The sequence below is a fragment of the Canis lupus genome, chromosome 1 (assembly GCF_003254725.2).
Source record: "Canis lupus dingo isolate Sandy chromosome 1, ASM325472v2, whole genome shotgun sequence".
NCBI classification, from domain to species: Eukaryota; Metazoa; Chordata; class Mammalia; order Carnivora; family Canidae; genus Canis; species Canis lupus.
In genome coordinates, this window is record NC_064243.1 from 98,597,673 (window position 1) to 98,624,541 (window position 26,869).

The 26,869-nt window shown below is 48.9% G+C and overlaps 1 protein-coding gene across 10 annotated transcripts in view; it reads right to left on the reverse strand.

The window, feature by feature from the left end:
* Nucleotides 1–6,721: 6,721 nt before the first annotated feature.
* The window catches only part of WNK2 (WNK lysine deficient protein kinase 2), a 100,405-nt gene continuing 80,257 nt past the window's right edge, over nt 6,722–26,869 (reverse strand). For 4 of the 10 annotated variants that reach the window (XM_049093836.1, XM_025423652.3, XM_025423650.3 and 1 more), the window contains 5 exons: nt 24,426–24,470; nt 22,924–23,183; nt 20,543–20,654; nt 9,382–9,487; nt 6,722–6,925 (listed from right to left, as the gene is read on the reverse strand). In XM_049093836.1, the coding sequence (XP_048949793.1) occupies nt 6,919–6,925; nt 9,382–9,487; nt 20,543–20,654; nt 22,924–23,183; nt 24,426–24,470 (530 nt within the window). In that variant the 3' untranslated portion in view covers nt 6,722–6,918. The remainder of the gene's footprint in view (nt 6,926–9,381; nt 9,488–20,542; nt 20,655–22,923; nt 23,184–24,425; nt 24,471–26,869) is intronic. The other 6 variants (XM_025423654.3, XM_035701568.2, XM_025423649.3 and 3 more) reach the window with 3 other exon arrangements.

Below are 26,869 nucleotides of genomic sequence, written 5' to 3' on the forward strand. Positions count from 1 at the left end.
CTTGCCTTCATTGTTGAAGATTTATTGATCATATAATTGTGGGTTTATTTCTGGGTTTCTTTTCTGTACCACTGATCAATGTATCCGTGTCTATGCCAGTACCATGCTGTTTTGATTACTATAGTTTTGTAGTACAACTTAAAGTTTGGAATTGTGATACTGCCAGTTTCATTCTTCTTTTTCAAGATTGCTTCAGCTATTTGGGATCTTCTGTGGTTCCATAATAATTTTAGGATTGTTTGTTCTAGTTCCATGAAAAATGCTGTTGGTGTTTTGATACGGATTGCATTAAATCTGTAGATTGCTTAGGGGTGGTATGGACATTTTAACAATATTTGTTCTTTCAATCCATGAGCATGGAACATCTTTCCATTTGTGTCACCTTCAGTTTCTTTTACCCTTGTTTCATAGTTCTCAGAGTACAGGTCTTTCACTTCCTTGGTTTAGTTTATTCCTACGTGTTTCATTCTTTTTTGGTGCAATTGCAAATGGGGCTGTTTTCTTATTTTCTTATTATACTACTTCACTATTATTGTGTAGAAATGCAGCAGATTTCTGTAGATTGATTTTGTATGCTGGGACTTGACTTCATTGGTTTATCAGCTCTAGTGGGCATGTGTGTGTAATCTTTAGGGTTTTCTGTATGTAGTTTCTTGTCATCTTCTTCCTTACCAATTTAGATTCCATTATTTCTTTTTCTTCTCTACTTCCAGTACTATGTTGCATAAAAGTGGTGAGAGTGGGTCTCCTTGTCTTGTTCCTGATATTAGGGAAGAGCTCTCAGCTTTTCCCCATTAAATATGATGTTTGCTGTGGGTTTTTCCTATGTGGCCTTTATGATCTCAAGGTATGTTAGCCCTAACCCCACTTTGTCGAGTTTTTTTCATGAATGGATGTTGGATTTTGTCAAATGGTTTTTCTCCATCTATTGAAATGATCATATGGTTTTTATGCATTCTCTTGTTGATGTGATGCATCGCGTTGATTGATTTCCATTTCCTGAACCAACCTTGCAACCCAGGAATAAATCCCACTTGATTGTGGTGAATAATTGTTTTTCTAATGTCTCCTTGGATTTGCTGTGCTACTATTTGTTGAGGATCTTTGCACCTGTGTTATTAAGAGATATCGGCCTATAGTTCTCTAGCTTTGTGGTGTCATTATCTGGCTTTGGGATCAGGGTAATGCTGGCCTCATGGAATGAATTTGGAAGTTTCCCTTCCTCTTCTATTTTTTGGAATAGTTTGAGAAGAATAGGGATTAACTCTTCTTCCAATGTTTGTAACATTCACCTGTGAAGCCACCTGGTCCTGGACTTTGGCTTGTTGGGAGTTTTTTGATTAGTGATGCAGTTTCATTGTTGGTGATCAGTCTGTCCAAATTTTTTATTTCTTCCTGATTCAGTTTGGGGAGGTTGTTTATGTTTCTAGGAATGTATCCATTTCTTCTAGGTCGTCCAGTGTGTTGGCATGTAATCTTTCATAGTACTCACTTACGGTCCTTTGTGTTTCCCTGGTGTTGGTTGTTCCTCCTCTTTCAATTCTGGTTTTGAGTTTCTCTCTCTCTCTCCTCTCTCTCTGTCCCTCTGTCTCTCTCTCTCAGTTGGGCTAAAGGTTTATCAATTGGTTGATCTTTTCAAGGAACAAGTTCCTGGTTTTATTGATCAGTTCTGTTTTTTTTTTTTTTTAGTTTTCATTTATATCTGCTCCCATCTTTATTATTTCCTTCCTTCTAGTGGTTTGGGTTTTGTTTGTTCCTCTTTTTCTAGCTCTTTTTTTTTTTTTTTAAAGATTTTATTTATTTATTCATGATAGTCACAGAGAGAGAGAGAGAGAGAGAGAGAGAGAGAGAGGCAGAGACACAGGCAGAGGGAGAAGCAGGCTCCATGCACCGGGAGCCCGACGTGGGATCCGATCCCGGGTCTCCAGGATCGCGCCCTGGGCCAAAGGCAGGCGCCAAACCGCTGCGCCACCCAGGGATCCCTTTTTCTAGCTCTTTTAGGTGTAAAGTTAGGTCATTTGAGGTTTTTCTTGCTTCTTGCAGGAGGCCTGTATTGCTCTCAACTTCCCTCTTAGAACACTTTTGCCGCATCCCAACGATCTTGGATCTTTGTGTTTTTATTTTCATTTGTCTCCATGTACTTTTGGGTTTCCTCTTTGATATCTTGGTTGACCCGTTCATTGTTTAGTAGCATGTTATTTTGTCTCTACACCTTTGTGTTCTTTCCAGATTTTCCACTTCTGGTTGGTTCCTACTTTCACACCATTGTGGTTGGAAAGATGCATGGCGTGACTGGAGTCTTTTTGAATTTGTTGAGACGTGTTGTGTGGCCTAATATGTGATCTCTTCTGGAGAATGCTCCGTGTGTCTTGAAAAGAATGTGTGTGCTGCTGTCTGGGGATGGAGTGTCTGAATCTGTCTGTCACATCCATCTGGTCCAGTGTATCGTTCAAAGCCAATGATTCCTTATGATTTACTGTTTGGATGATCTGTCCATTGAGGTCAGTGGGGTGTTACAGTCCAGCCAGACCAGATGTGCGCTTCTAGCCCAGTGCTGGGGCTGCAGCTGGACTGCTGTGTGTGGATTGTGTCCCCTGTCCCGGGGCAAGCGTCACTTTTTGGTGAGGTTGGCCTGTCAGTGCTGCTTGCACACTGCTGGGCTGATGGCGCTGCTTTAGAGGGGTTCAGCCGAGCATGTAGCGGGAGTGGCAGGTCCACAGGAGGGTGCAGGGAGATTGTAAGAATTCCTGAAGTCAGCCCCTCTTATTTTCTAAGCCAGTGTCATGGCGATTCATATTCTTCATGCAGGTCACCCGTGCCTGAGGTGTCTGGTGTAGGATCTGGTTCCTTCCTCTCCTCCGGCATCCCTCCATCCTGTAGATGGTTCTGCAGGTCCATTTGGCTCCCAACATGTCTCTGCCCTCCCTACCCCCTTCACTGTGGCCTCTTCTCTGCATTTAGCTGTGGAGAGTCTATCCTGCTAGTCTTCGGGTCATTTTCTGGGTTATCTACCCTGATGTGGATTAATCTAGGTGTATCCTGGCGTGAGGTGAACCCGGGATCTTCCTACTGTGCCATCTTCCTCGGAAGTCTGCCTTGGGATTTTGGTGGTGGTTAGAGGAGAGGGGAGGGATGAGGGCTTCCACCCCTGGTGTGAATTTCCCGTGCTGCCAAGGGAGGGAGCACCTGAGCTTCTCATCTCAGTCAGGATGTGCCCCGAAGGGGAAGAGGGAGAGTGGGGCTTACAGGTTGTCAGCAGTCATACACCAAAATGAGGTCAGATTTTATTACGATGAGTTTCTATCAGTTGAGAGAGAGACATTGAAATGTCAGACTGTGATTGTGGATTGGTTATTTCTCCCTGTACTTGTATTTTCCTCATGTATTTGGAAACTGTTATCAAGAGCACAAACGTTTTGAATTGTGTTTTCTTGATGAGTTACCCCTTTTTATTATGAAATGATCATCTTTGCCCTCATAATAAGCTTGGCTCTGAAATTTGCATTGTTGGATATTAACAGTCGCTCCATTGATTGATGTTAGGATGGTAGGTCTTGGTCAATCCTTTCACCTTAACTATGTGCCTTTATAGTTAAATAGGTTTGTTGTGTGCAACATGTAGTTGGTTTTTCATCCAATTTGATGATTTCTATTTATGAAAGTGATCAGACTGTTTACATAGCATAACAAAATGTCTATAGATATGGTTAGTGTTAGGCCTATCATCCGGCAATCTGATTTTTATTTATCTCACTTGTTCTTTGTTCCCCCTTCCTCTCTTCCATGGTTCCGTGGAAGTTTAGTACGTTTGAGTTCTAAACCAGGAGCTTTGTGGCTCTCAGTACTGCTGCACCGACTAGCCCTGCACAGCTGGCCTTGTGTTCACCACTGGCCGCTGGCCTCCCATCCACGATGCTGATGCTTCAGGGTTGGGGAGCGATGCTCAGTGCCATCTCCCAGGAGCTCTTGTGGGGCCCAGCAAAGGGAGCAGTGGGTGATTCCTTTCAGTTTTCTGCCAGAAATAGATCTTGACCTCCACCCTTCGGCCAGTGTGTGTGTGTGTGTGTGTGCGCATACATACTTGGTATTTATTTAGTTTAATTTTAAAATATGTGTGCACAAGTGGAGACAAATACAGTTTCCATTGTACAAATGGACTGTGTATCAAAACAATTCCATAAGCCATGCATTGGATACTGAATGTTTGTGTTTCCAACATGACATGTTGATGGCCTAACTCCCAGCTGGCTGCACTGGGGAGGGGGCCTTTACGGAAGTAATTAAGGTCCAATGCAGCCTTCTGGGTGTAGCCCTGATCTGACATGATGAATGCCCATGTCAGAAGGAGCGAGCAGCACTCACACACTGTTTCCACACACATAGAGAAGCCACACAAGCTCAGAGTGAGAGGGCCTCCCGCGCACACCCGGAAAAGAGGCCTCCGGGGAAAGCAGCCCGCTCGCACCTGATCTTAGCCCGCAGCCTCCAGCACTGGGGAGAGGCACGTTTGTTGTGTAAGCCGCCCCATCTGGTATTCTGGGATGGCAGCCTGAGACGCTGTTTCCCAAAGAAACATAATAAATCAAGGCTGGGCTCCCAGGCTGGAGCACAGAATTATTTATGACCTAGACATGTAATGCTAGAATAGCATAGCCGAGCGTGCTCAGAACCCTGGGGGATGCTTTCTTTTGTTTTACTGGGTTTTCCCAGGTCATAGGGAACCAAGCAGCCCCTTAATAAGATGTACATTTCAGAACTTAAGCTATTCAACCTGGAGCAAAGGCACAGAGCAGAGGCACATGGACCATGGCAGGTGCTGCAGGAGAGCAGGCTGGGGGTGCTCTCTAGGGTAGAATGAGAACGGGGAGCAGAGGGCAGCTCCACGGCTAGCCCTGAGAGAAGGGCCTTGGTGAACCTGGACGATAGTGCCATCCCTGTCCTGGGAGAGCCGGGCTGGGCCAGCCACCTTGTGAGGGCACCAGGGTGGGCAGGTGCGGACAGGAGTGGGGCAGGTGTGGGGCAGGTGTGGGAGGTGTGGTCCACTCTAGAAACCCTGTAAGTAGCAATGAACAGCCACAGCTCACCACTGCCCTCGCTGAAGACTGTTTTGGGACATGCTCGAGTTCTCCCCTGAGGCTTAAAGCCAAATGTGACAAGACAGGCCCCCCGTGGGGTCTGGTGAGTTCTCACCGGCCTTGTGACAGAACTCAGTGGAGGAGAGAGGCTGAGGGCTGAGTGGAGTCCTGGAGCAGCAGGAGGCTGAGGGGCCCCCAGAGGGTGGGAAGCAGTGGGGGGCAGAGGCTAACCCTGGGGGTTCCAGAGACCTGCTTGGTGTGCGGGGCCTCCCCAGGGTGGCAGCTGGCCCATGGCCATCTCCATCCCTCACTTCACCTGTGCTGATCAATGTGGCAATCGAGTTGCTTCTAGAGAGCAGTCCCCCAGTGCGGGAGGGGGGCAGATACTGCTTCTTGGGGTCCCCAGAGAGGGTGTCCACTGGGGGTACTGGGTAAGCCCTCACCCATGCTGTGGTGTGAACAGGTGTTCCATCTCCAACCCATCCCCTGCAGGAACCTGGGCACTGTGCACTCAGATTCTGAAGGAACCCGGGCCCTTGTCCTTGTGCGCAAGCGCAGTCAGACGGTCACAGCCCCCTGGGCCTCAGCCTTCTACCCCCGTCACATTTGCCATTGGCACCTATGCTATTACTCGCTTAAAAGGATGAAAAAGTGAACTGTGCATTCCCACTGTGGACAGAAAACAAGGAACTGACACACACAGACGGGGACGAGAAGGACAAGAAAACACAGGATGCCGCCTGGGCCGTCTGCTCTGCCGCAGGGAGCGGGGAGGCCTAGGCCCGCGCCAGGGCAGGGGGAGCCCAATGTGAGCAGCGGCCTGCAGAACTGGCGAGAGCTGGGGGGACAGTCCCCGGCCACATCCCCGAGCCACACTTGCACGTCTCTGCAAAGCCTGTGCTGCTCTGCTCCCGTCAAACACTGGCCAGGAGCTGAGTCTGAGGCTGGCATTTGCTCACTATGAACACAAGTCCCCTGTGACAACCGCAGGTCCTGTGCAGCGGCGGGGCCCCGTGTGCTGCTGCCCAAGGTTAGAGACAGCAAAGCTCCAGTTCCTTGTCCTGACCCCCAAGTGAGACCTCTGAGCTGACTCCAGGGTGGCCCCTGAGACCCCCACCACCAGCCATGTGGCCAATCTTCCTCTATCTGTCCTTGAGGCTGCTGGCATGGTTCCCACTTCCCAAGTGAGGCGCAGTCCTGCCTTGGCCAGCAGCCCACCCTGCACTGTAGCCAGAGGTTGTAGGCTGCTCTGGGGACCCCTTGCCCAGAGCGTGGATGTCAAGCTTCCAGAGACCGAGTGGGGGAGTCCCAGGCCAGCACGCTGGGTGGAGCCACGTGAGCCCAGGGATGGCCACCAGCACAGATGGCCACTGTGGCTCCGGAGCTGCCCTGGCATGATGGGGAAGATGCCTAGAAACCATCCTCGGCCTTGGCCTTGTCTGGGCAAAGTGGGATCCGTCTGAGGATGCTGGGCTGACAGGTGCTCTGTAAAGCGCCAGGTAAATGCTGAAGTTGACCAGCAGGCCAGGAACCCCTCAGCCCAAGGGCCCCTGGAACTGGTCCTGTTGCTGCTCTGGGACACTCTGGCCTCCCATGTTCCCTGCTGTCTTGGGCCACCAGACAGGACAGAGCTGGAAAAACCAAAGTCCCATTTCCCCCAAAATATTCTTTATTCTTGCATTACATTTGTGTTTCCAGTTGTGAATAAAAAATGCTTAGAAAGTGGTTACAAAACAGCGTGAACTGGACACGAGGTGTGGACTCGCCTTCTCCACGTGTGACGACACAGGGCCTGGCGTCGGGGTCGGGCGGGCCTGCGTGAGCTCAGTCGGGCTTCTCACTCTCAGAATCTAGAAAACAAAACCGCCACAGCTCATTACAGGCCCAGCTCGGCCACATGAGGCCCTGGAAGGCGGAACAGCATCATCAGAGGTCATCCTCCCTGAGAAGCCAGTGGCCCATGACCTCACACCGTGTGGGGCCAACCCCAGGTGGCCTTTGCCGCCGCCCAGGGCCACATGGGGCCACCCAGCACCTGCTTGTGCTGCATCCAGCTCCCCGGGTACAGCGAGAGAAGCTGCAGCCCTGAGGCACCCCGGGGCCAGCGCTCCGACAGGTAGATGGGGCCGTGGGGTCTGCACTGGTTCTGAGAGGGGCCCTCCCTCCGGCAGCTCTGCCACAAAGCCGACAGCCTCTCAGCGGGCAGGGGCAAGAGGCACAGCAAACCCCAGCCTGAGCACCTGTGGGGCGCGTGCAGGAGCCCAGACTAGGGAGCCGGACCCTTTGAGGGTGAGCTGGCTGCAGACAGGCCCAGTGCCATAGGGGTCCTCCCCATACACGCCCGTGCCCCAGCCGTCCCTGTGAACCCAGTGCTGATTCAGGAGAAGGTACTAAGGTGCCCACCTCCCCCAGCTCTGGCCGTGATGAGTGACCGCCAACCCGGCTTTGTCCAGTCAGCCCATGGGGACAGGTGAGATTCACGCCCTCCACGAGGCAGAGCCCACCCCAAGAACTACATGCAGTTCAGGTCTAGAGAGGTTAGAAGCCGAGCAGATGGGCCTGGAGGCCAGCAGAGCTGGGTCCTCAGGTCCCGGGCCACATGCAGAGAACGGGGATCCCTCCTAACACCCCGCGGTCGCCCCAAGCCGGCTTGGCAGCCGGCATTCAGTATGCAGGCGTCCTGGGCAAGGCGTCCACTGTAGCTGTGGAGCCGTGTGTAGAGCTGCACCTGGGAGTCTGGCTGGCTTGCTGTACGAGGGCGGGGGGAGGGGTAAGGAAGAGAGGTGGCGCCACACTGTTTTCAAGCAAAAATGTTTATTTTTCTCCTTCATAGATACAATCTCTTGGGGGTTCCGTGCCACTGACCATTCATGTACAAGGCCAGGACCCCAGATCTCACCTCTGCTGCGGCGGGCAGCGGGGGGTGGGGGAGCAAGAGAAGGCAGCCTCCGCCACGTTCGGGAATCAGGTGCACGAAATTCTCCCCCAAGGAAGCAAGGGCATGTTACAGAGAACAGAAATCTCTGACTACAGCATCGTGCCCGGCTGAGACCACGCATCACCTCGAAAACTCAATTCTAACTGAATTGATGGAATAATACACTTAAGATCATTTAGCCAGTTCTGGTGAGGGCCCAAAGTGGAGCACAACTGTCCGGCTCACAGCCAGGTGGCAGCCCTCAGACGAGGACTTGAGCTCCCAGGGCTGTGTGGCCCGGCTGGACGAGTCCCCTCACCCCCAGGGGCCCAATGCTGCCCCCCGGGCAGGGCGACCTGCATGCACAAGGCCAAGTGAGACGCAGGCCTCTGTGGGAGTGACAACAAAGGAGGGGCAGCTGGCGGGAGGGTCAGCAGAGCCCAGGACCAAGGGAGCCATGCGGTCTTGGCGGGGTGGGAGGCCTGCCTGTGCCCCACAGGCTTGGGGTCAACATGGTGTGGGAGTTCATTGAACACTTTCCAGCAGCTCAGCACAGCCCAACACAGCTGCTCACATTCCCTCCTGAGAGCCCTACGGCTGCCAGCGACACGCTGTCCTGGTCACCACACAGCCCTGGGTGACTGGGGGGCAGGACCCAGAGCCCTGCAGCCAGGGAAGGGGGGGGTGTCCATCTGCTCTCAGTGGCCAGAGAAGCCCAGGGAGACCTCGTTTACAATGGAAACCTAAAGGTCAGGCTTTTGCCTTCGATTTATAAACGATTCGTATCTCTGACTTAAAATGGGTTGGGTATCACTGCACAAGCCAACTGTAAATATGATATATAACTTTTCCAACATGTGATTTTTTTTTTAACATCTCCTTCCATCAGGGAACAGAAGCTGGAATTCAAGGCACTGTACTTCCACAGGGTGAGCACAACATTCTAACCATCGATTCAAGCACAGGAGGTGGGTGCGGAGGCTGCCAGTGTGGACCACGGGGACCTGGAGTCAGCTGCAGTGCAGGACGCAGGTACGGCTGCCCGCGCACCGGCCCCCACGCCAGGCACCCCCGGGCAGGCGGAGCAGAACCCGGAGGCCAAGCCACAACCCCGTCACTATGGACTGTTTGGCTTGGCACTCCGGCCGCAAGTGCTAAGACAGAGCTACGTGATGTGCAGTCTAGGGCCAGGCACGTTGACCACCGGTGGCCGCAGGAACACGGGCAGAGCAGGCACGCCCGCTGCCCCCGAGCCTAGGCCAGGGCTGAGGCTCTGGCCATCCACCCGGGCTGCCCAGGGCCCCCAGGACACCGGAGGAGGGAAGAGGATTCCGTACTGACCCAGGGGCTGTGTGCAGGGCGGGGCCGCGAGGCTGGGAAGGGCAGTACCTGGCATGGGTAGGACTGGGGTGGTTCCGGGAACGGCTGCGGTGCACAGAGGGCCGGGTGCTGGAGCCAGACACGGCATCCCCACTGCTGCTCGAGGGACGTTCATCTACAAGACAAGAATAGGAAGGCACAGGTGGCTGCCCACGGCCGGCCCCAGGGCGCCACAGATGCTGTATCCTCAGCAGAGTCAGTCCCAGACTTGCCGCGGCTCATGCCAGAGTGACGGCTTGGCACCAAAAAGCAGCCAGCGCCCTCCCGGTCTCCCTGGAGCTGCAGCCTGGCCGTCCAGGGCCCACAGCAGACCCCGGGGGGCTGGACCCCCATGGGCGCAGCGAATAACCACACAAAGGGCCTGCTGTGGACCAGTCAGGGCCTGAATGGAAGGAGCAAGGCTCAGGAGCCCATGGCAGGGCAGGCCCTCCACCTCCATACCTCAGAGGGAGAAGCACACAAGGTGGGGTGAGAGAGCAGAGACAACTGGACAGACCAGCATGACCATGATACAGAGATGCAGGCCAGCAGCCTTCAAGCCCCCAAGTGCAGGCAGATGTAGTGAAGCAGCCGCAAGAAGGGCGTAGCCAAGTAGGGTCGGCCCAGAAAGACAAGGCAGCTCTCCCTGTGGGTATCACGCCTCTTGCCCTAGGGAGCCCGGGCAACCCTCTCCACAGAAGCAGGGAGTGCAGCTAGAGGAGGTCTCCCCACTGGTTGGGCCTCAATGGAACCTGCAGCCAAATCTCCGCTGCCATGGAACGCCAAACACCCTTCCCCATGGTCGCCCTGCTCCCTGGGCATCCTCCATGGGAGGTGCCAGCCCAGGTGGGAAAAGGAACAGACTGGAAAAGAAAGAGGAAAACCAGCCTCATATGCAGAGGACAAGATTGTGTTTGGAGAAAACCCTAGAGACAAGACTAACAGACTTCCAGAACCAGTGGCTGTAGCAGGATGGTAGGACACAGGTACAAGCCTGGCACTGCACCCTACAACTGGGAAGCCAAGGATACAGTTGTTTCCACATTCTGAAACTTCACTTACTTGGGGATACATTTAATAAAAGATGTGTAACACCTACAACACTTTGCTGAGGGAAAAAAAGACAATGAAACAGATGTCATGTTGACAGGAACACTTAGTTTTGCTAACGCATCAGATTTCACCCAGTTGACCAACGCATTATGATCCCAGGCAAAATCCCAGCAGGCTACTAAGTAGAAAGACACCGTTTCTAAAACGTACATGGAAATATTAAGGAACTAGAAAAATCAAATTCTTTATTTTATAAAAATTTTATTTATTATTTGAGAGAGAGAGAGAAAGAGAGACCAAGAGCATGAGAAAGGGGAGGGGCATAGGCAGAGGGAGAAGCAGACTCCCTGCTGAGCAGGGAGCCCGATGTGGGACTCCATCCCGGAACCTGGGATCATGACCTGAGCCGAAGGCAGATGCTTCACCGACTGAGCCCCCAGGCACCTCGAAAAATCAAATTCTTGGGAGGTTATACCCAACTTGGTACCAAACACACAGTAAAGCCGCAGGACTTAAGGGGATGTGGCACCATCATGGGATGAGAGAATGGCTCAATGTGACAAAACAGTTCAGAAGTGAACTGACACCTACGTGACCACCTGACCAATATCTGTGTGACTCAGCGTGGAAAGGAAGGTGCTGTCACAACCAGATACGCATATAGGGGAAGGAAAACTACCTGAGCCCTCCAGCAAACCGTACAGGTAATTTGACGTAGCTTGCAGGCCTCGATGAAGCAGCTAAAATAATGACGGTTCTAGAAAAAACACAGGAATCTAAGAGAATATCTAGATTTGAAAGAGGCGAAGATCCCTAATATAGGACAAAGAAATCAAATCATTCTGTTTTTTTTTCCCACTTTTTAAATGGTGAATGTGAAATGGCAGAGATTTTAATGAAATGAAAGACAAGCCATTGACGGATAGAATGTATCCAGAACATGTAAATATGGGAAAGGATCTATAATGGACTCCCACACATCGATAATCAAGAGATAATTCAACTTTTAAAAGGTTGAGATCCCCGATGAGACAGCACAGCCAACGGCTGAGCACACACAGTGCAAAAGCCACGGTCTGAAAAACCCCTGCGTTTACACAAAGACTGACTGCTAATCTCAGAGCAGGTGCTGCAGGGCCAAGGAGGCTCGGAAACCTTCCCAAGAACGGATGAGCTTGTGGCTGCTATTCCCCCCTGGATACACAGACACCTCTGGGAACCAGGGCAATGGGGACACTCGCCCCGTTTGCTGCCGACAGCATGCCCCCGCCTGCCTCCTCTGCAGATGCCCACCTCCACCCCAGCTTCTGCACCAGCCCTGAGCACTTCTGACCCCCCCCTCCGGCTCACCTGCGCAAAATGTGCTACTCACACACACTCCGCCACCAGTTTTCCTGCAGACCTGCGCCCCCCACCCCGTACATGCTTGGCGGAACCCCTCTAAAGCAGCACCACCAGCCCAGCAGTGTGCAAGCAGCACTGACAGGCCAACCTCACCACAAAGTGACGCCTGCCCTGGGACAGGGGACACGATCCACACACAGCAGTCCAGCTGCGGCCCCAGCACTGGGCTAGAAGCACACATCTGGTCTGGCTGGACTGTAACACCCCACTGACCTAAACGGACAGATCATCCAAACAGAAAGTCATAGGGAATCAGTGGCTTTGAATGATACACTGGACCAGATGGATGTGACAGACAGATTCAGACACTCCATCCCCAGACAGCAGCACACACATTCTTTTCAAGACACATGGAGCATTCTCCAGAAGAGATCACATATTAGGCCACACAACACGTCTCAACAAATTCAAAAAGACTCCAGTCACGCCATGCATCTTTCCAACCACAATGGTGTGAAAGTAGGAACCAACCAGAAGTAGAAAATCTAGAAAGAACACAAAGGTGTAGAGACAAAATAACATGCTACTAAACAATGAACGGGTCAACCAAGATATCAAAGAGGAAACCCAAAAGTACATGGAGACAAATGAAAATAAAAACACAAGGATCCAAGATCATTGGGATGTGGCAAAAGTGTTCTAAGAGGGAAGTTGAGAGCAATACAGGCCTCCTGCAAGAAGCAAGAAAAACCTCAAATGACCTAACTTTACACCTAAAAGAGCTAGAAAAAGAGGAACAAACAAAACCCAAACCACTAGAAGGAAGGAAATAATAAAGATGGGAGCAGATATAAATGAAAACTAAAAAAAACAACAACAGAACTGATCAATAAAACCAGGAACTTGTTCCTTGAAAAGATCAACCAATTGATAAACCTTTAGCCCAACTGAGAGAGAGAGACAGAGAGACAGACAGAGAGAGAGGAGAGAGAGAGAGAAACTCAAAACCAGAATTGAAAGAGGAGGAACAACCAACACCAGGGAAACACAAAGGACCGTAAGTGAGTACTATGAAAGATTACATGCCAACACACTGGACGACCTAGAAGAAATGGATACATTCCTAGAAACATAAACTACCTCCCCAAACTGAATCAGGAAGAAATAAAAAATTTGGACAGACTGATCACCAACAATGAAACTGCATCACTAATCAAAAAACTCCCAACAAGCCAAAGTCCAGGACCAGGTGGCTTCACAGGTGAATGTTACAAACATTGAAAGAAGAGTTAATCCCTATTCTTCTCAAACTATTCCAAAAAATAGAAGAGGAAGGGAAACTTCCAAATTCATTCCATGAGGCCAGCATTACCCTGATCCCAAAGCCAGATAATGACACCACAAAGCTAGAGAACTATAGGCCGATATCTCTTAATAACACAGGTGCAAAGATCCTCAACAAATAGTAGCACAGCAAATCCAAGGAGACATTAGAAAAACAATTATTCACCACAATCAAGTGGGATTTATTCCTGGGTTGTAAGGGTGGTTCAGGAAATGGAAATCAATCAACGCGATGCATCACATCAACAAGAGAATGCATAAAAACCATATGATCATTTCAATAGATGGAGAAAAACCATTTGACAAAATCCAACATCCATTCATGAAAAAAACTTGACAAAGTGGGGTTAGGGCTAACATACCTTGAGATCATAAAGGCCACATAGGAAAAACCCACAGCAAACATCATATTTAATGGGGAAAAGCTGAGAGCTCTTCCCTAATATCAGGAACAAGACAAGGAGACCCACTCTCACCACTTTTATGCAACATAGTACTGGAAGTCCTAACCATAGCAGTCAGATAAGAAAAAAAAAAAGAAAAGAAATATTTGAAGTACAGAAAGCATATGTGGATGGGGTATAGAAAACAAATATAAAATTTTCAACTAAAAGATTACAATAACTGGGGGCACCAGGGTGGCTCAAGCAGCCAACTTGATTTCAGCTCAGGTCGTTATCTCAGGGTTGTGAGATGGAGCCTGGTGTCAGGCTCCAAGCTCAGCAGGGAGTCTGCTTGAGATTCTCTTTCTCCCCCTCTCTCTTTCCCAAATAAATAAATCTTAAAAAGCACAGGAACTAGAGTTTAAAACTCAATTGACAGGGTTAATAGCAGCACAGACACTGGGAATAATTTAGTGAACTAAACAATCTGAAGAAAATATCCAGAATAAGGTATCAAGAGAGAAAAAATGAGAAAACATTTAAGAGAGCAAGGATAGAGTAAAAGATCTTATATATGGACTGGAGTCTCAGGAGGAAAATAGGGGGAGGAGAGGAGGTCAGCAGTATGGGACAAGGTAATGGCAGAAAAACATACAAATTTGATCAAAAAAATGAAACCACAGAGTTAAGGAGCCCTATGAAGTCTAAGTGGAATAAAAATGTATATTCTTAGGCATCTCATAATAAATCTTCCAGAAACAAAACTATTAGAAGCCAGAAGAAAAAGAATTATCTTTCAAAGGAACAACACGCTGGCAGTTCACTTACAAGAAGGGAAGCCAAATAACAGAATGAAAATGCCACAGTGCTTAAAGAAAATTGTCACTAACCTAGAATTCTATACCCATTAAAAATATCCTTCAAGAATGACAATAAAAGGGATCCCTGGGTGGCGCAGCGGTTTGGTGCCTGCCTTTGGCCCAGGGCGCGATCCTGGAGACCTGGGATCGAATCCCATGTCGGGCTCCCGGTGCATGGAGCCTGCTTCTCCCTCTGCCTATGTCTCTGCCTCTCTCTCTCTCTCTCTCTCTCTCTCTCTGTGACTATCATAAATAAAAAAGAATGACAATAAAATAAAGATACTTTTATGGGGCACTTGTGTGGATCAGCTGGTTGAGCATCTGACTCTTGGTTTCTGCTTGGGTCGTGATCTCAGGGCCATGGGATTGAACCCCATGTAAGGCTCCTTGCTCAGTGGGGCGTCTGTTGGGGATTCTCTAACCCTCTGCCCCTTCCCTCCTCATGTATGTGTTTGCTCGCTCTCTCATATAAATCAATAAATAATTCTTCCTTTTTTGAAAACACATTTTTAGACAAAAACTGAGACATAAGTCACTGGTACACATACATTAAAGGAAATTCTGGAGGAAAATGCTCTTAGAGGGAAGATTAGAAGAAGAAATGAAAAAGCACAATTAATAGATATGCAGATATCGGTGAATATTGATCGATGAAAAAGACATTGTGAGACTGAAACTCAACCTGGAATCGAAAAAAATAAATGTTAGGAAGGGAGCAAAAGTGATGAAAGTGTTTTATGGTCTTTCCATTGTCTAGGAAATGGGTAAAAGAAAATTAGACTGTGATAATTTAAGGATGTATGCTATCGTATTTGGAATAATCATTTAAATGAACATTAAAAGAAAGTAAAATTTTCAGGCTAATAGTGGGAGGGAAAAAAGAATAAGAAAATATATCTAACAAATTTGAAAGAACACAGGAGAGAAAAAGGAACACAGAACAAATAGGACAAACAGAAAATATATACTAAGATAATGGATTTAAGCTAAAATATAGAGTTGGCTCTGAGCAACATGGGTTTGAACTGTACAGGTCTACCTGTAGGTAGATTTTTTTATAGTGCATTATTGTAAAGGTATTTTCTCTTACTTTTTTCTTAATAATATTTTTTCTCTAGCTTAATTTACTGTAAGAGTACAGTATATAACAACATAAAATATTTCTTAAAAAATATTTCTTAATAAACTGTTCATGTTATTGGTAAGGCTATCAGCAGCTAAGTTTTGGGGGAGTCAAGTTATATGTGGATTTTTTTAAAGATTGTTTATTTACTTATTCATGAGAGACACACAGAGAGAGGCAGAGACACAGGCAGAGGGAGAAGCAGGCTCCTTGTGGGGAGCCTGATAAGAGACTCGATCCCTGGACCTGGAATCATGTCCTGAGCCAAAGGCAGATGCTCAATCAGTGAGCCACCCAGACATCCCATGTACTTTTGGTTCGAATTCCTTTTTCCCTATATAATTTAAAGGGTAAATGCATCATACAATAATAATAATTATGTTCATGGGCACAGAGCATATAAAAATTCAGTCAGTGAGGGGAAAATTACAAAGGGGGGGAGAGATGGAGATGTACAGGAGCAAAGTGTTTATATACTATTGAAACAAAGCTGGTATTCAAACTAGGTCATTATAAGTTTAAGATGTTAACTGTAATCCCCCAGGGAATCAATTAGAAAAAAACTAAAATATATAACAAAGTAAAGAAGGGAATACAAATTACAGAATACAAAATAACAACTAAAATTTAAAAAGGCAATAACTAGAGGAATTGAGAAATAAAAACCTATAAGACAGAAAACAAATAATTAAAAGTCATAATTCCTTTTACTTTATTATTTTAAATGCAAATGTATTAAACTTTCCAATTAATAAGCAGAGATTAACAGAATGGGTAAATAGGCATGGTCAATCTATATGCTGCTCCCAGAGACTCACTTTATTTTTATTATTTTTGCAATTTTTCTTTCCTATTTTTTTTTTTTAATTTTTATTTATTTATGATAGTCACACCACAGAGAGAGAGAGAGAGGCAGAGACACAGGCAGAGGGAGAAGCAGGCTCCATGCACCGGGAGCCCGACGTGGGATTCGATCCCGGATCTCCAGGATCGCGCCCTGGGCCAAAGGCAGGCGCTGAACCGCTGCGCCACCCAGGGATCCCTCTTTCCTATTTTTTTTAAAGAGAGAGAAGCATGAGCAGAGAGGAGGGGCAGAGAGAGAGAGAGGAAGAAGCAGACTCTCCACTGAGCAGGGAGCCTGAGGTGGGCTTGATCCCAGGACCCCGGGATCATGACCTGAGCCAAAGGCAGACACTTCACTGTCTGAGCCACCCAGGCACCCACCCCAGAGACACACTTTAGATGCAAAGACACAAAGAAGTTGCAAGTAAAAAGATGGAAAAAGAGAGCTGAAGTGGCTCTTTTATTACCAGACAATACTGATTTTAAGTCAAAAAGATTATGAGGCAAAGAACAACACCATATATTGATATAAGGTTTGATCCACTGAGGTACAACAATTACATATGCACTTAAAAACAAAGCCCCAAATTATATGATGTAAACATTGAACTGAAGGGAGAAACAGACAGTTCTAAAATAACCATTATAAACTTGAATTTTAATAAAGGTTAGAACAATGAGACTGATCAATAAGGAGAGGACCTGAAAAGCAACATATACCAATCAGCCCAAATAAAACTCTACCCAACAAGAGCAGGATGCACTTTTTAAAAAAAAATATTGTACTTATTTGTTCATGTGACACACAGAAAGAGAGAGGCAGAGACCTAGGCAGAGGCAAAGGCGGAGGGAGAAGCAAGCAGGCTCCATGCAGGGAGCCTGATGTAAGATTCGATCCTGGTACTCCAGGATCATGCCCTGAGCTGAAGGCAGACGCGCTTAACCGCTGAGCCACCCAGGCGTCTCAGGATACACTTTCTTTTCAAGTGCATATGGAACCTCTCCAGAATAGGCCGTATATTAGGCCACAAAACAAGTCCTAATAAATAAAACAAATATAAACATAATACGAACCTGAACATTTTAAAATTCTACAAAGTCTCTTTTCTAACACAATGAATGAAATTAGAAATCAATAACAACAAAAATACTAGAGGGGTACCCGGGTGGGTCAGTGGTTGAGTGTCTGCTTCTCCCTCTGCCTGTATCTCTGCCTCCCTCTCTGTGTCTCTCATGAATAAAGAAAATCTTTTAAAAAAAATACTAGAAAACTGGCATATATGCAGAAACAAACTAAGCACATACTCAAACAATCCAAGGGGTCAAAGAAATAATCACAAGACAAATTAGAAAATAACTTCTGAGACAAATGGGAAGGAAACACAAAACATAAACGTTTACGAAATAAAGCAAAAGAAGTTCTCAGAAGGAAATTTATAGCTGTAAATGCCTACAAGATCTTAAATCAATAACCTAACTGTACACCATAATAAAGATAAATGAAGTAGAGAATAGGAAGTCATAAAGAAAAAAATAAAGGAAAGTTAAAAATGAAACCAAAAGTCGATTCTTTGGAAAAAAATCAGCAAATTGGCAAAGCTTTAGCTACCAAACTAGATAATTTAAATGAAATAGAAAAATCCCTAGAAACAGAAAAACTACCAAGGCTGACTCAAGAGGAAATAGAGAATCAGAATAGACCTATAACAAGTAGTGAGATGAATCAGTAATCAAAAACCTCTCAACAAAGAGAAGCCAGACTTTTAAAGAAGAATTAACACCAATCTTTCTCAAACCCTGCCAGGAGTTGAAGACAGGAATAATTCCTAGCCCATTCTTTGTGGCCAGCATTAACCTGCTACCAAGGCCAGATAAATACATCACAAGGAAATTACAGACTGATACCCTAATGAATATTTATGCAAAAATCCTCAATAAAACATTAGCAAACTGAATTCGTAAGAGTATGTACACCATAACAAGGTGGGATTTATCCCAGGAATTAATGCAAGGGTGGTTTAACATGAAAATCAATTAACATAATACACCATTAACAAGATAAAGGATAAAGAAACCTACAATCATCTCATTTAATGCAGAAAAAAGTACTTAATAAAATCCAACTCTCTTTCATAACAAAAGCACTCAACAAACTACAAACGGAATTCCCTCAATATTATAAAGACCATATGTGAAAACCCACAGCTAACATTATATACTCAACAGTGAAAGTCTGAAAGCTTTTCCTCCAAGGTCAGGAACAAGAAAAGCATACCTGTTGCTGCCACTTCTGTTCAATATAATATTAGAAGTTCTAGCCAGAGAAATGAGGCAATGGAAGAAAGGTATCCATATTGGAAAGGAAGGAGTAAAATGGTTCCTTTGTTGTCAGAGACAACAAAATCTTACATGTAGATGACCCTAAAGAAAACACACACAACTCCTCCATGAATTCAGCGAGTTGCAGGATACAAAATCAGCTACATTTCCATACGCTAACAATGAACAATCTGAAAGGAAATTAGAGCAGTTATATTTACAATAGCAGAAAAATCATAAAATATTTAGGAATAACTTCAAGGAATTGAATGACTTACACACTGAAAGCCACACACCACCACCAAAGGAAATGAAAGAAGACATAAATAAATGGAACAACACCCCATGCTCATGGACTGAAAGACTTACATTGTAACTGTCAAAACTTCCCAAAGTGATCTATAGATTCATTGCAATCACTCTTAAATTCCCAATGGCATTTTTTTCAAGAAGTAGAAAAACCCATCCTAAAATTAATATGAATTCTCAAGGGACCCCCCCCCCAATAACCAAAACAATCTTGAAAAATTAAAACAAAGTTGGAGGACTCATACTTCCTGATTTCAAAACTTACTACAAAGATATGAAAATCAAAATGATGTGATACTGGAAAAAGAACAAACATATATACCAAGAAACAGAACAGAGAACCAACCAAAGGTTGCAATAGACCTTTGCAAATATGGTCAATTCATAGTCCCCAAGAGCACCAAATCCATTCCATGGGGAAAGGGGAGTCTTTTCAACAAATGGTGCTGGGAAAACTCATTATCCACATGCAAAAGCATGAAACTATACCCTTACTTCACACCATATACAGAAATTAAACTGGATAAAAGGCCTAAACATAAAAGCTAAAATTATTAAATCTTAGAAAGAAACAGGGAGAAAGTTTCACAACACTGGAGTTGGCAATAATTTCTTGGCTATGACATCAAAGACACTGTCCACAAAAGAAAAATAGATAAATTGGTCTTCACGAAAATTAAAAAACTTTTGTGCATGAAAAGACATTGTCCAGGGGCACCTGGGTGGCTCAGTCAGTTTAGCATCTGCCTTCCCCTTAGGTCATGATCCTGGGGTCCTGAGATCAAGCCCCACGTCAGGTGCCCTGATCAGTGAGATTCTGCTTCTCCCTCTCCCTCTGGCCCTCCCCTCCACTCCTGTTTCTCTCTCTCAAATAAATAAATAAGTCTAAAAAAAAAAAATACACAGTAAGAAAGCAATCCACAGAACGGGAAGAAATATTTGCAGATTACGTATCTGATAAGAGATTAAAATCCAGAAAATACAGAGAACTCTTAAAACTCAGTAACAAAAACAAATAACCGACAGGCAAAGGACCTGAACTACTATTTTCCTAATGGTCTACAAATGGCCAATAGGCACATGAAAAGAGGCTCAACATCCCTGATCATCTTGGAAATAGTAAAGCCACAGTGAGATACCACAGTGGTTTCAGGATGGCTACTATTAAAAAAAAAAATCAGAAAATAAAACATGTTGGCGAGGATGAGGAGACACGAGCCCTTGCCCACTGCTGCCCGGAATGCAAACTGCTGCCGCTGCTGTACAAAACAGTTTGCGGTTCCTCAAAAAGTTAAAAATGGAATTACTACAAGATGCAGTGATTCCATTTCTGGGTATTCCTTCAAAAGAAATGAAATTCAGCAGGGACTCAATGAGGTACCGGCACACCTATTGATGGCAGCACTGCTCACAACAGCTAATGGGGAGAAGCAACCCAAGTATGAATCAGGAGATAAAAGGATGAAATGTGATGTGTACCTACACTGTGGTATTACTCAGCCTTAGAAAGGAAGGACATTCGGACACATGGTATAACATGGATGAACCTCGAGGACATAATGAGTGACACAAGCCAGTCACAAAGCGGACGAATACTGTAGGATCCCACTTACATAGGAACCGACAGCAGTCAGATCCACATGGAGAATTGTGGTTTCCAGGGGCTGCGGAAGGGGTACAGGCATGGGCAGTTCCTTTACTTCCTTTCCAATGAGGACAGAGTCTCTGTTTTGCAAGATGAAAAAATTCTGGAGATGCATGGTGATGGTTGAACAATTATGAATGCTTAGTGCACCTAAAGCTAGCACTTGAAAATGGTTAAGATGGCAGATTTGATGTCATGCATTTCACAATAAAAAAAAAATTGGGGAAAAAAATGAAGTGACTTTAAAAAAATTTTTTTTAAAGATTTTATTTATTTATTCATGAGAGACAGAGAGAGAGAGACAGAGAGGCGGGGGGGGGGGGGGGGGAGAGGCAGAGACACAGGCAGAGGGAGAAGCAGGCTCCATGCAGGGAGCCTGACATGGGACTCGATCCTGGGACTCCAGGATCACACCCTGGGATGCAGGCGGCACTAAACCGCTGAGCCACCCAGGGATCCCCCGACTTTAAAAAATTTTAATTGAAGCATGGTTGACATAAAATACTAAATTAGTTTAAGGTGTGGGACACAGTGATTCAATATACATGTACATCACAAAATGCTGACCCTGATAAACGACTGACGACACTACTGACTGTACCCCCTATGTACTTCTCAGCCCCCAAAGGAATAATGCCCTGAGGCCACACAGCTACACCCTGGCAGCATTATGCTGAATGAAACACGCCAGCCAGGAAATGGCCACCACTACCCGATCCCACTTATGTGAGGGACCTGGAGATTTGACAACACTCCATAGAAAGGGGAAAAAATGGTAATGGGGCCTGGATCAGCAGCGGGGGGGTGGGGGGGGCTAGGGAGTATTTCTCAGTGAGAACTTTCGACCTGGGATAAGGAAGGTTGTAGAAACAGATGGTGTGATGGCAGCAAAGCCTCGTGAAGGAGCAGAATACTAATGAATTACACGCTTAAAAATGATTGAAATGGTGAATATTACGTTATACAGATTTACCACAGCAAAAAAATATTTTAAAAAAACCTTCGTAAGACTCACTGCCATTCAAACAAGGGGATTAGGGAGCTGGCAGTCAGGGCACGTGCAGATGGTGACCCTGTGGGGTCAGGTGGCTGCTGTTTCTAACACTGGGGGGTTTGAGGCCTTAGGGCTGCAGCTCTGGGAGGGACACTCTTCACTCGTCACGTGGAGGGGACAGCGAGGCCTGGGTGCCGCCAGTGTGGCAGGTGTATGTGTAGCATTGTGGCGGCAGCAGCCAGCAGGGCGGATCAACGACTGGGCCGAAAAGCCAGTCCCAGCACATGTCAAAGAACTGAAAACACCCAGAGTTCGTCCTCTCACAAACTCAGGCCAAAAAGCAATCCCAAAGAGATTCTGAGGGAACACATGCCTATCTCGCTTCAAACCGCAGCGGAAATGATAAACTATTTTGAACTGAAGCTCAAAGGAAATGCTACATGTCAAACCCTCCAGGATCGAGATGGAAACCAGGACGAGGGTTTTGTAGAGGTTGAACGCCTGTCATATAAAACCGGAAAGGCGCTAAATCGATGACCAGCACACATCAAGGAACTTTCTAGAACAACTGCAACAAAAAGCAGCCCAGACACAGAAGGAGAGCACAGAAGGAGAAACTAACAACGCATAACAAGGGTCATCTGAGCCACCACAAGTTCTCCGAGTTCTCCCAGGCGGGCCGCGGGGCACTGCGCGGAACGGGGAGGGGGCCACGCACACGTCACTAATGTCAGGCCCAAAACACCTGACAAGCTGCCAAGATAGGATATGATCAGCAGCTTCTGTCAGCTAATCTGAAAACTTGGATAAATTTAGGTATCTACCAACATGTTAAAAAAGCAGAGCTTAACAGAAAAAACAGAAAATCCAAATGGCACAAAAAAGTATAAACGAGGAAACTGGATCCGTGACAAAAACCTTACCCTCCAGGGGATGGAGGGATGTGTGAAAAACACAGCAAAATGTCAGCCACCACGGGCAGGCAGGGCACACAAAATTTCACTGCGCAATTTCCAATGCTTCAGTATATTTGAAATTTTTCGAAATGAAAGGTCACAGGGGACCCTTCCCACACTAAAACAAACAAAACAAAACAAAAAAACCAACCCACCCAGAACAACAACTCCCAGGCTAGGCTTAGCCGTGACGCCTGCTCAACTTTTCAGGAAGAAGTAACATGGCCTGCAAAGGCTCCTCCACGCGGAGCAGGGCACTTCCGCCAGAGGGGCTGCCAGGTGGGCACAGCCCCGTCCCCATCCCCGGGACGCATCCCACGGCTGCCGCCCCCCCAGGCCACGACCCCCCGTGCCCGCTCCCGCCCAGCCCTCCGCCCACACCCACTGCGCCCCACTTACAGCCCGCGCCTCCCCGGGGGCCGGGGGCCAGCCCGCCGTGACCTCCATGCCGTGCAGCCTCTGGGTTTGCTTCAGCTGGTTGAGCGACGGCTTCAGCTGGGCGGCCCCCGTCGTCTTGCTCGTCCACTCGTCCACCAGCTTGTGCAGGTCATCCGTGAAGGTGCCCCTCTTGTTGTTGCTGTTGTTGGCCTGTGCCTGGACGTGCAGGGCGGGCTGGGCGCCTGGCTCGGGGCCCGGGACCAGGCTGCTGGTGGAGGACCCTGGGGAAGCACACACAGGCCACGTCGGGGACGCTGCGCTTGCCGGCCAGGGCGCTCACTCTCAGTGTCTTGCTCAGGCCAGGCAACGCCTTGCTTCAGGAGATGGTCTGTGCTCGGGGGCCCACGCACCAGTGCCAGGCGCTCTGGAACGCTCCCCAGGCCACGAGGGCCAGGCTGTGCTGCGCAGCCGTCACCCGTGCTCGGCATCCACTGTGTGCCCACGCGGCCCAGGGCCCCAGACTCCCACACGGGAGGGAGCTCAGAAAATGCGGGCAGAGAGTCCCAAGGCCTCTGCGCTCCGGACTGGAACATGAAGCTCCGGGGAACAGGACGCTGCTGTCCACCCAGCGTAGGGCAACCGTGGGACAGGCCAAAGGGCTCTGTGGTTTGGAATTGAGGACACACCACCATGCCTCTCCTCAGCAGAGCGGGGTACAAGCACCCAAAGCCTTCCACTGCGGGCCCCAGGCCGGGAGCCATTTGCGGGGTGAGGCCTCCACTGGCAGAACAGGGAGGCCACAGGGAGGTCCGGGGCCATGGGTCAGGGGAGCTGGCCAGAGAAGGCACGCTTGCCTACTTCACTGGAAGATTATGTTTCAGTGTCCAACAGGGAACTTTTGTGTCCTCATCCCCAACATCCAATTTCTGGTTTGGCAATTTAGAATAAGCCAATTTGAAAATTCTCTGTATTAAAATGGCATAACGACCATCTCTTCAAACAAGCCGTTGCAAAATGTAGTGTGCGATGGCTAGCGATGGAAAAGCATGGACACAAACAGTTCAACATTAGTGATGGAACATCACACACACGGAGCTACTTCTACTGGAATGTTTCAGCCAGAAAAAAAAAAAAAAGGACAGGGGAAAAAAAAAAGGTGGGAGGTGAGGGCGGTGGGTGGCCCGGGTGGACAGATACCCATTTCTTCCCGGCATCTCTCCTCGGGGGCACTCATCTTTAGCACTTCAAGGACATACTCATTCCTACGGTTTTGGAAAAGGAGCCAATTAACGATGGGTCACGTGTACACGTTCCAGGGAAGGGGGGCGTCAGCATGTCCACCGGCCAGGACACACGGACTCTAGGAGCCACGGAGATGCGAGGTGCAGCCGCGGGGGCCCTGGAGGGTGGGCGCAGGGCAGACACAGCCCCCCCCCCGCGGCCACAGAGACCCTGACGCGCACTAGCCACATGAAAGCCCATGCGATGGAGAGCGGACAAAGGGTAAAAAACCCGATAATTACGACTGCTGTGCTCTTTGCCTAGACAGAGACGCTTCAGGGCAGACCCTGCAAGGGAAGAAGAAACGACACAAGACCACAGCGTTAGGCAGGACAGCACACACGGGGGACAAGCCACCACACTCTAAGCACAAGTCATCAGTGTGCAAGGAGGAGCAAAGGCCAGCGGTTCGGAGAGGGGACCAGCCACCTGGGCTACCCGGGCGGCCCCAAGTCAGTGTGCGGGTTCACGTGAGCTGCGCCGAGGGGCGGAGGTGCAGGGCCGGGCCCCAAGCTTCGGGTAGAAGTGAGTGTGTCTCTAAAAGCGTATTCAAAAAAAAAAAAAAAAAAAAAAAAAAGAAAAGAAAGAAGAGAAAAGGAAAAAAACAAAAAGAAAAAAGCAGCAGACTACTCGGTTTTCAAACAAGAGGCTTCAGGAGTCCCAGGGACTGAGGCAGAAAACCCCATAGAAGTCCACCAGGAGAGCTCTGAGAGCCGCAGGTTCCGCCCAGCCACACCCCCCCCCCCCCCCCCGGCCCTGGGGGTGTGTTTTCCAAGTGCAAAAAGATACATTGTTTTGCAGGTTTGAGGCCAATAGGTGCCCATGGAGGGGAAAGCATGAGGGGTCCTATCTAGGGAGGAGGGGTGGGGCTGGCCCCAGGGTCCTGAACTGCTGCTGCCTCATCTGGTGCCCTGCGTCCACATGGACAGGCTGGAGGGCAGAGCTGGCCCTCTGGGGAGCAGGGCGGGTAGAGGGGGATGGGCAAGGACGAATCAGGCGTCCCCAAGGTCACTCAGCAAGGCTGTGCTGTCCAAAAAGGTCTGTGCTCCCTCCCTGGCTCCACGCCCAGAGGGTGCTCCACACCCGTGCCCAGGAAGGCAGCCTGCCACCCCATATTTGGGGAGAGAGCACAAAGGTCGGCAGGCCCAGGCTCCAAGTAAGCTGCTGCTATGTTAGCTCAGAGGCTGATGTGGGAAAAGGGGGCAATGCTCTGCAGGGGTCTCTAACGTGCAAATAAAAACGAGAGCGCCGAGCAGGAGTGGTCCAGATCAGCTGTTCCCCAGGGGAGCTGCAACAGCTTTTGCTGGTCCATTTCCTGACTTGGAATCCCACTGGGAGCACCGGGCCCTCTGGAGGCTCCACAGCATGGGGGAATGGGGTTCTGGCTTTGAGTGTGCGGGCGCAGCCTTCCCCATCCAGATCCTGGGGCTCTACCATCCTCTGGGTCTCAGCAGCCCCATACAGATGGTCCAAGGATGAGGGACCAACCGGCCAGCCAGATCCCCACAGCCCCACAGCCCCACAGCAGTGGGACCTTCCAGGGCTGATTCCCGCCATCTCCTTGACAATAACGCTCAGCCAAGGAGCTGCCTGCTGGGAGCCCAGGCCTGTGCTCAGGGCCCAGACTCGCAGGGTACACAGGGCCAGGTCCTTCGGCCACCAGCTGCCACACTCAGAGCTGCAGAGCCACACCAGCCCACAGAGGCCTCCACGCCATCCTGGGGCACGGCCCACAGTGAGCAGAACAGACACTCCCTGTCCTTGGTGAACCTTCAATCAGAAACTGACTGGATTGGCCTCTCCATGCCACGGTCATGCCATGCGGTGCAGCGCAGGGCTGCAGTGTCTGGGGAGGAGACTGCACTCAAGCCACCGCCCTGCCCCCCCCACCGGGGGCCCTGACCTCCGCCTCAGTGTCTGTGCCCTGCCCTAGACGCCCAGCTCCACTCACACCCCCTGCCAGCCGGCCTTGGTGCTACCCTGCCCACGGCCACGCATGGGACCTAAAGGAAACCACAGCAAGTCCATGTGGGGCAGGAGGTCTCCTGTACAGACTGCCGTCCTTAGCCAGGGCCTTGGGAAGAGCAGGCTGGGGGCCCCAGGAGTACCTGGGGAGCTTTGACCTGAGCAGGGGTGGCAGTGGAAAGCCACGCAGCTAGCTGTTGGGAAAGTGTTCTCCTGGCCTGTGAAAGGGCGAGGCTGACAGGCAGCGCCCAGGCCCGCGGTGGTGAGGCTGGCAGAGGCGGCTGCTGGTGTGGATGGCCTGCCCAGCCAGGCACCCCCGCCATCCAGACCCTGGCCTGGCTGCCAGGAGGATGCCTCAGGTAAAGCCCAGGTTCTTTGCTGTGGGCGGGGTACACAGTGGCCGGGCCCGGGGCTGCTCCACAGCCTCCAAACACTGATGAGGCTCACGGGGAGCTCCCTGCCCCGGGACGAGAGGCACGTCTCCAAGCCTCGGCCTCACCCTGGACCGCAGCATTGGCCACCTGGTTCCGGGCCTGGAGACAGATAAGCTTCCAGTACTAGACGCCACTCGGGGCTTCTCTGCAACAAGCCATCAAGTCCTCACACGGCTGAGCAACCTGAAGCGTGAAATGGGATTGTCTCTGCCCCGCCCTGCAGTGACAGCCCCAAGGATGTCCAGCTTGGGCAGGCCTTCGTGGGAGTGGCTGCCCGAAGCCCCTCT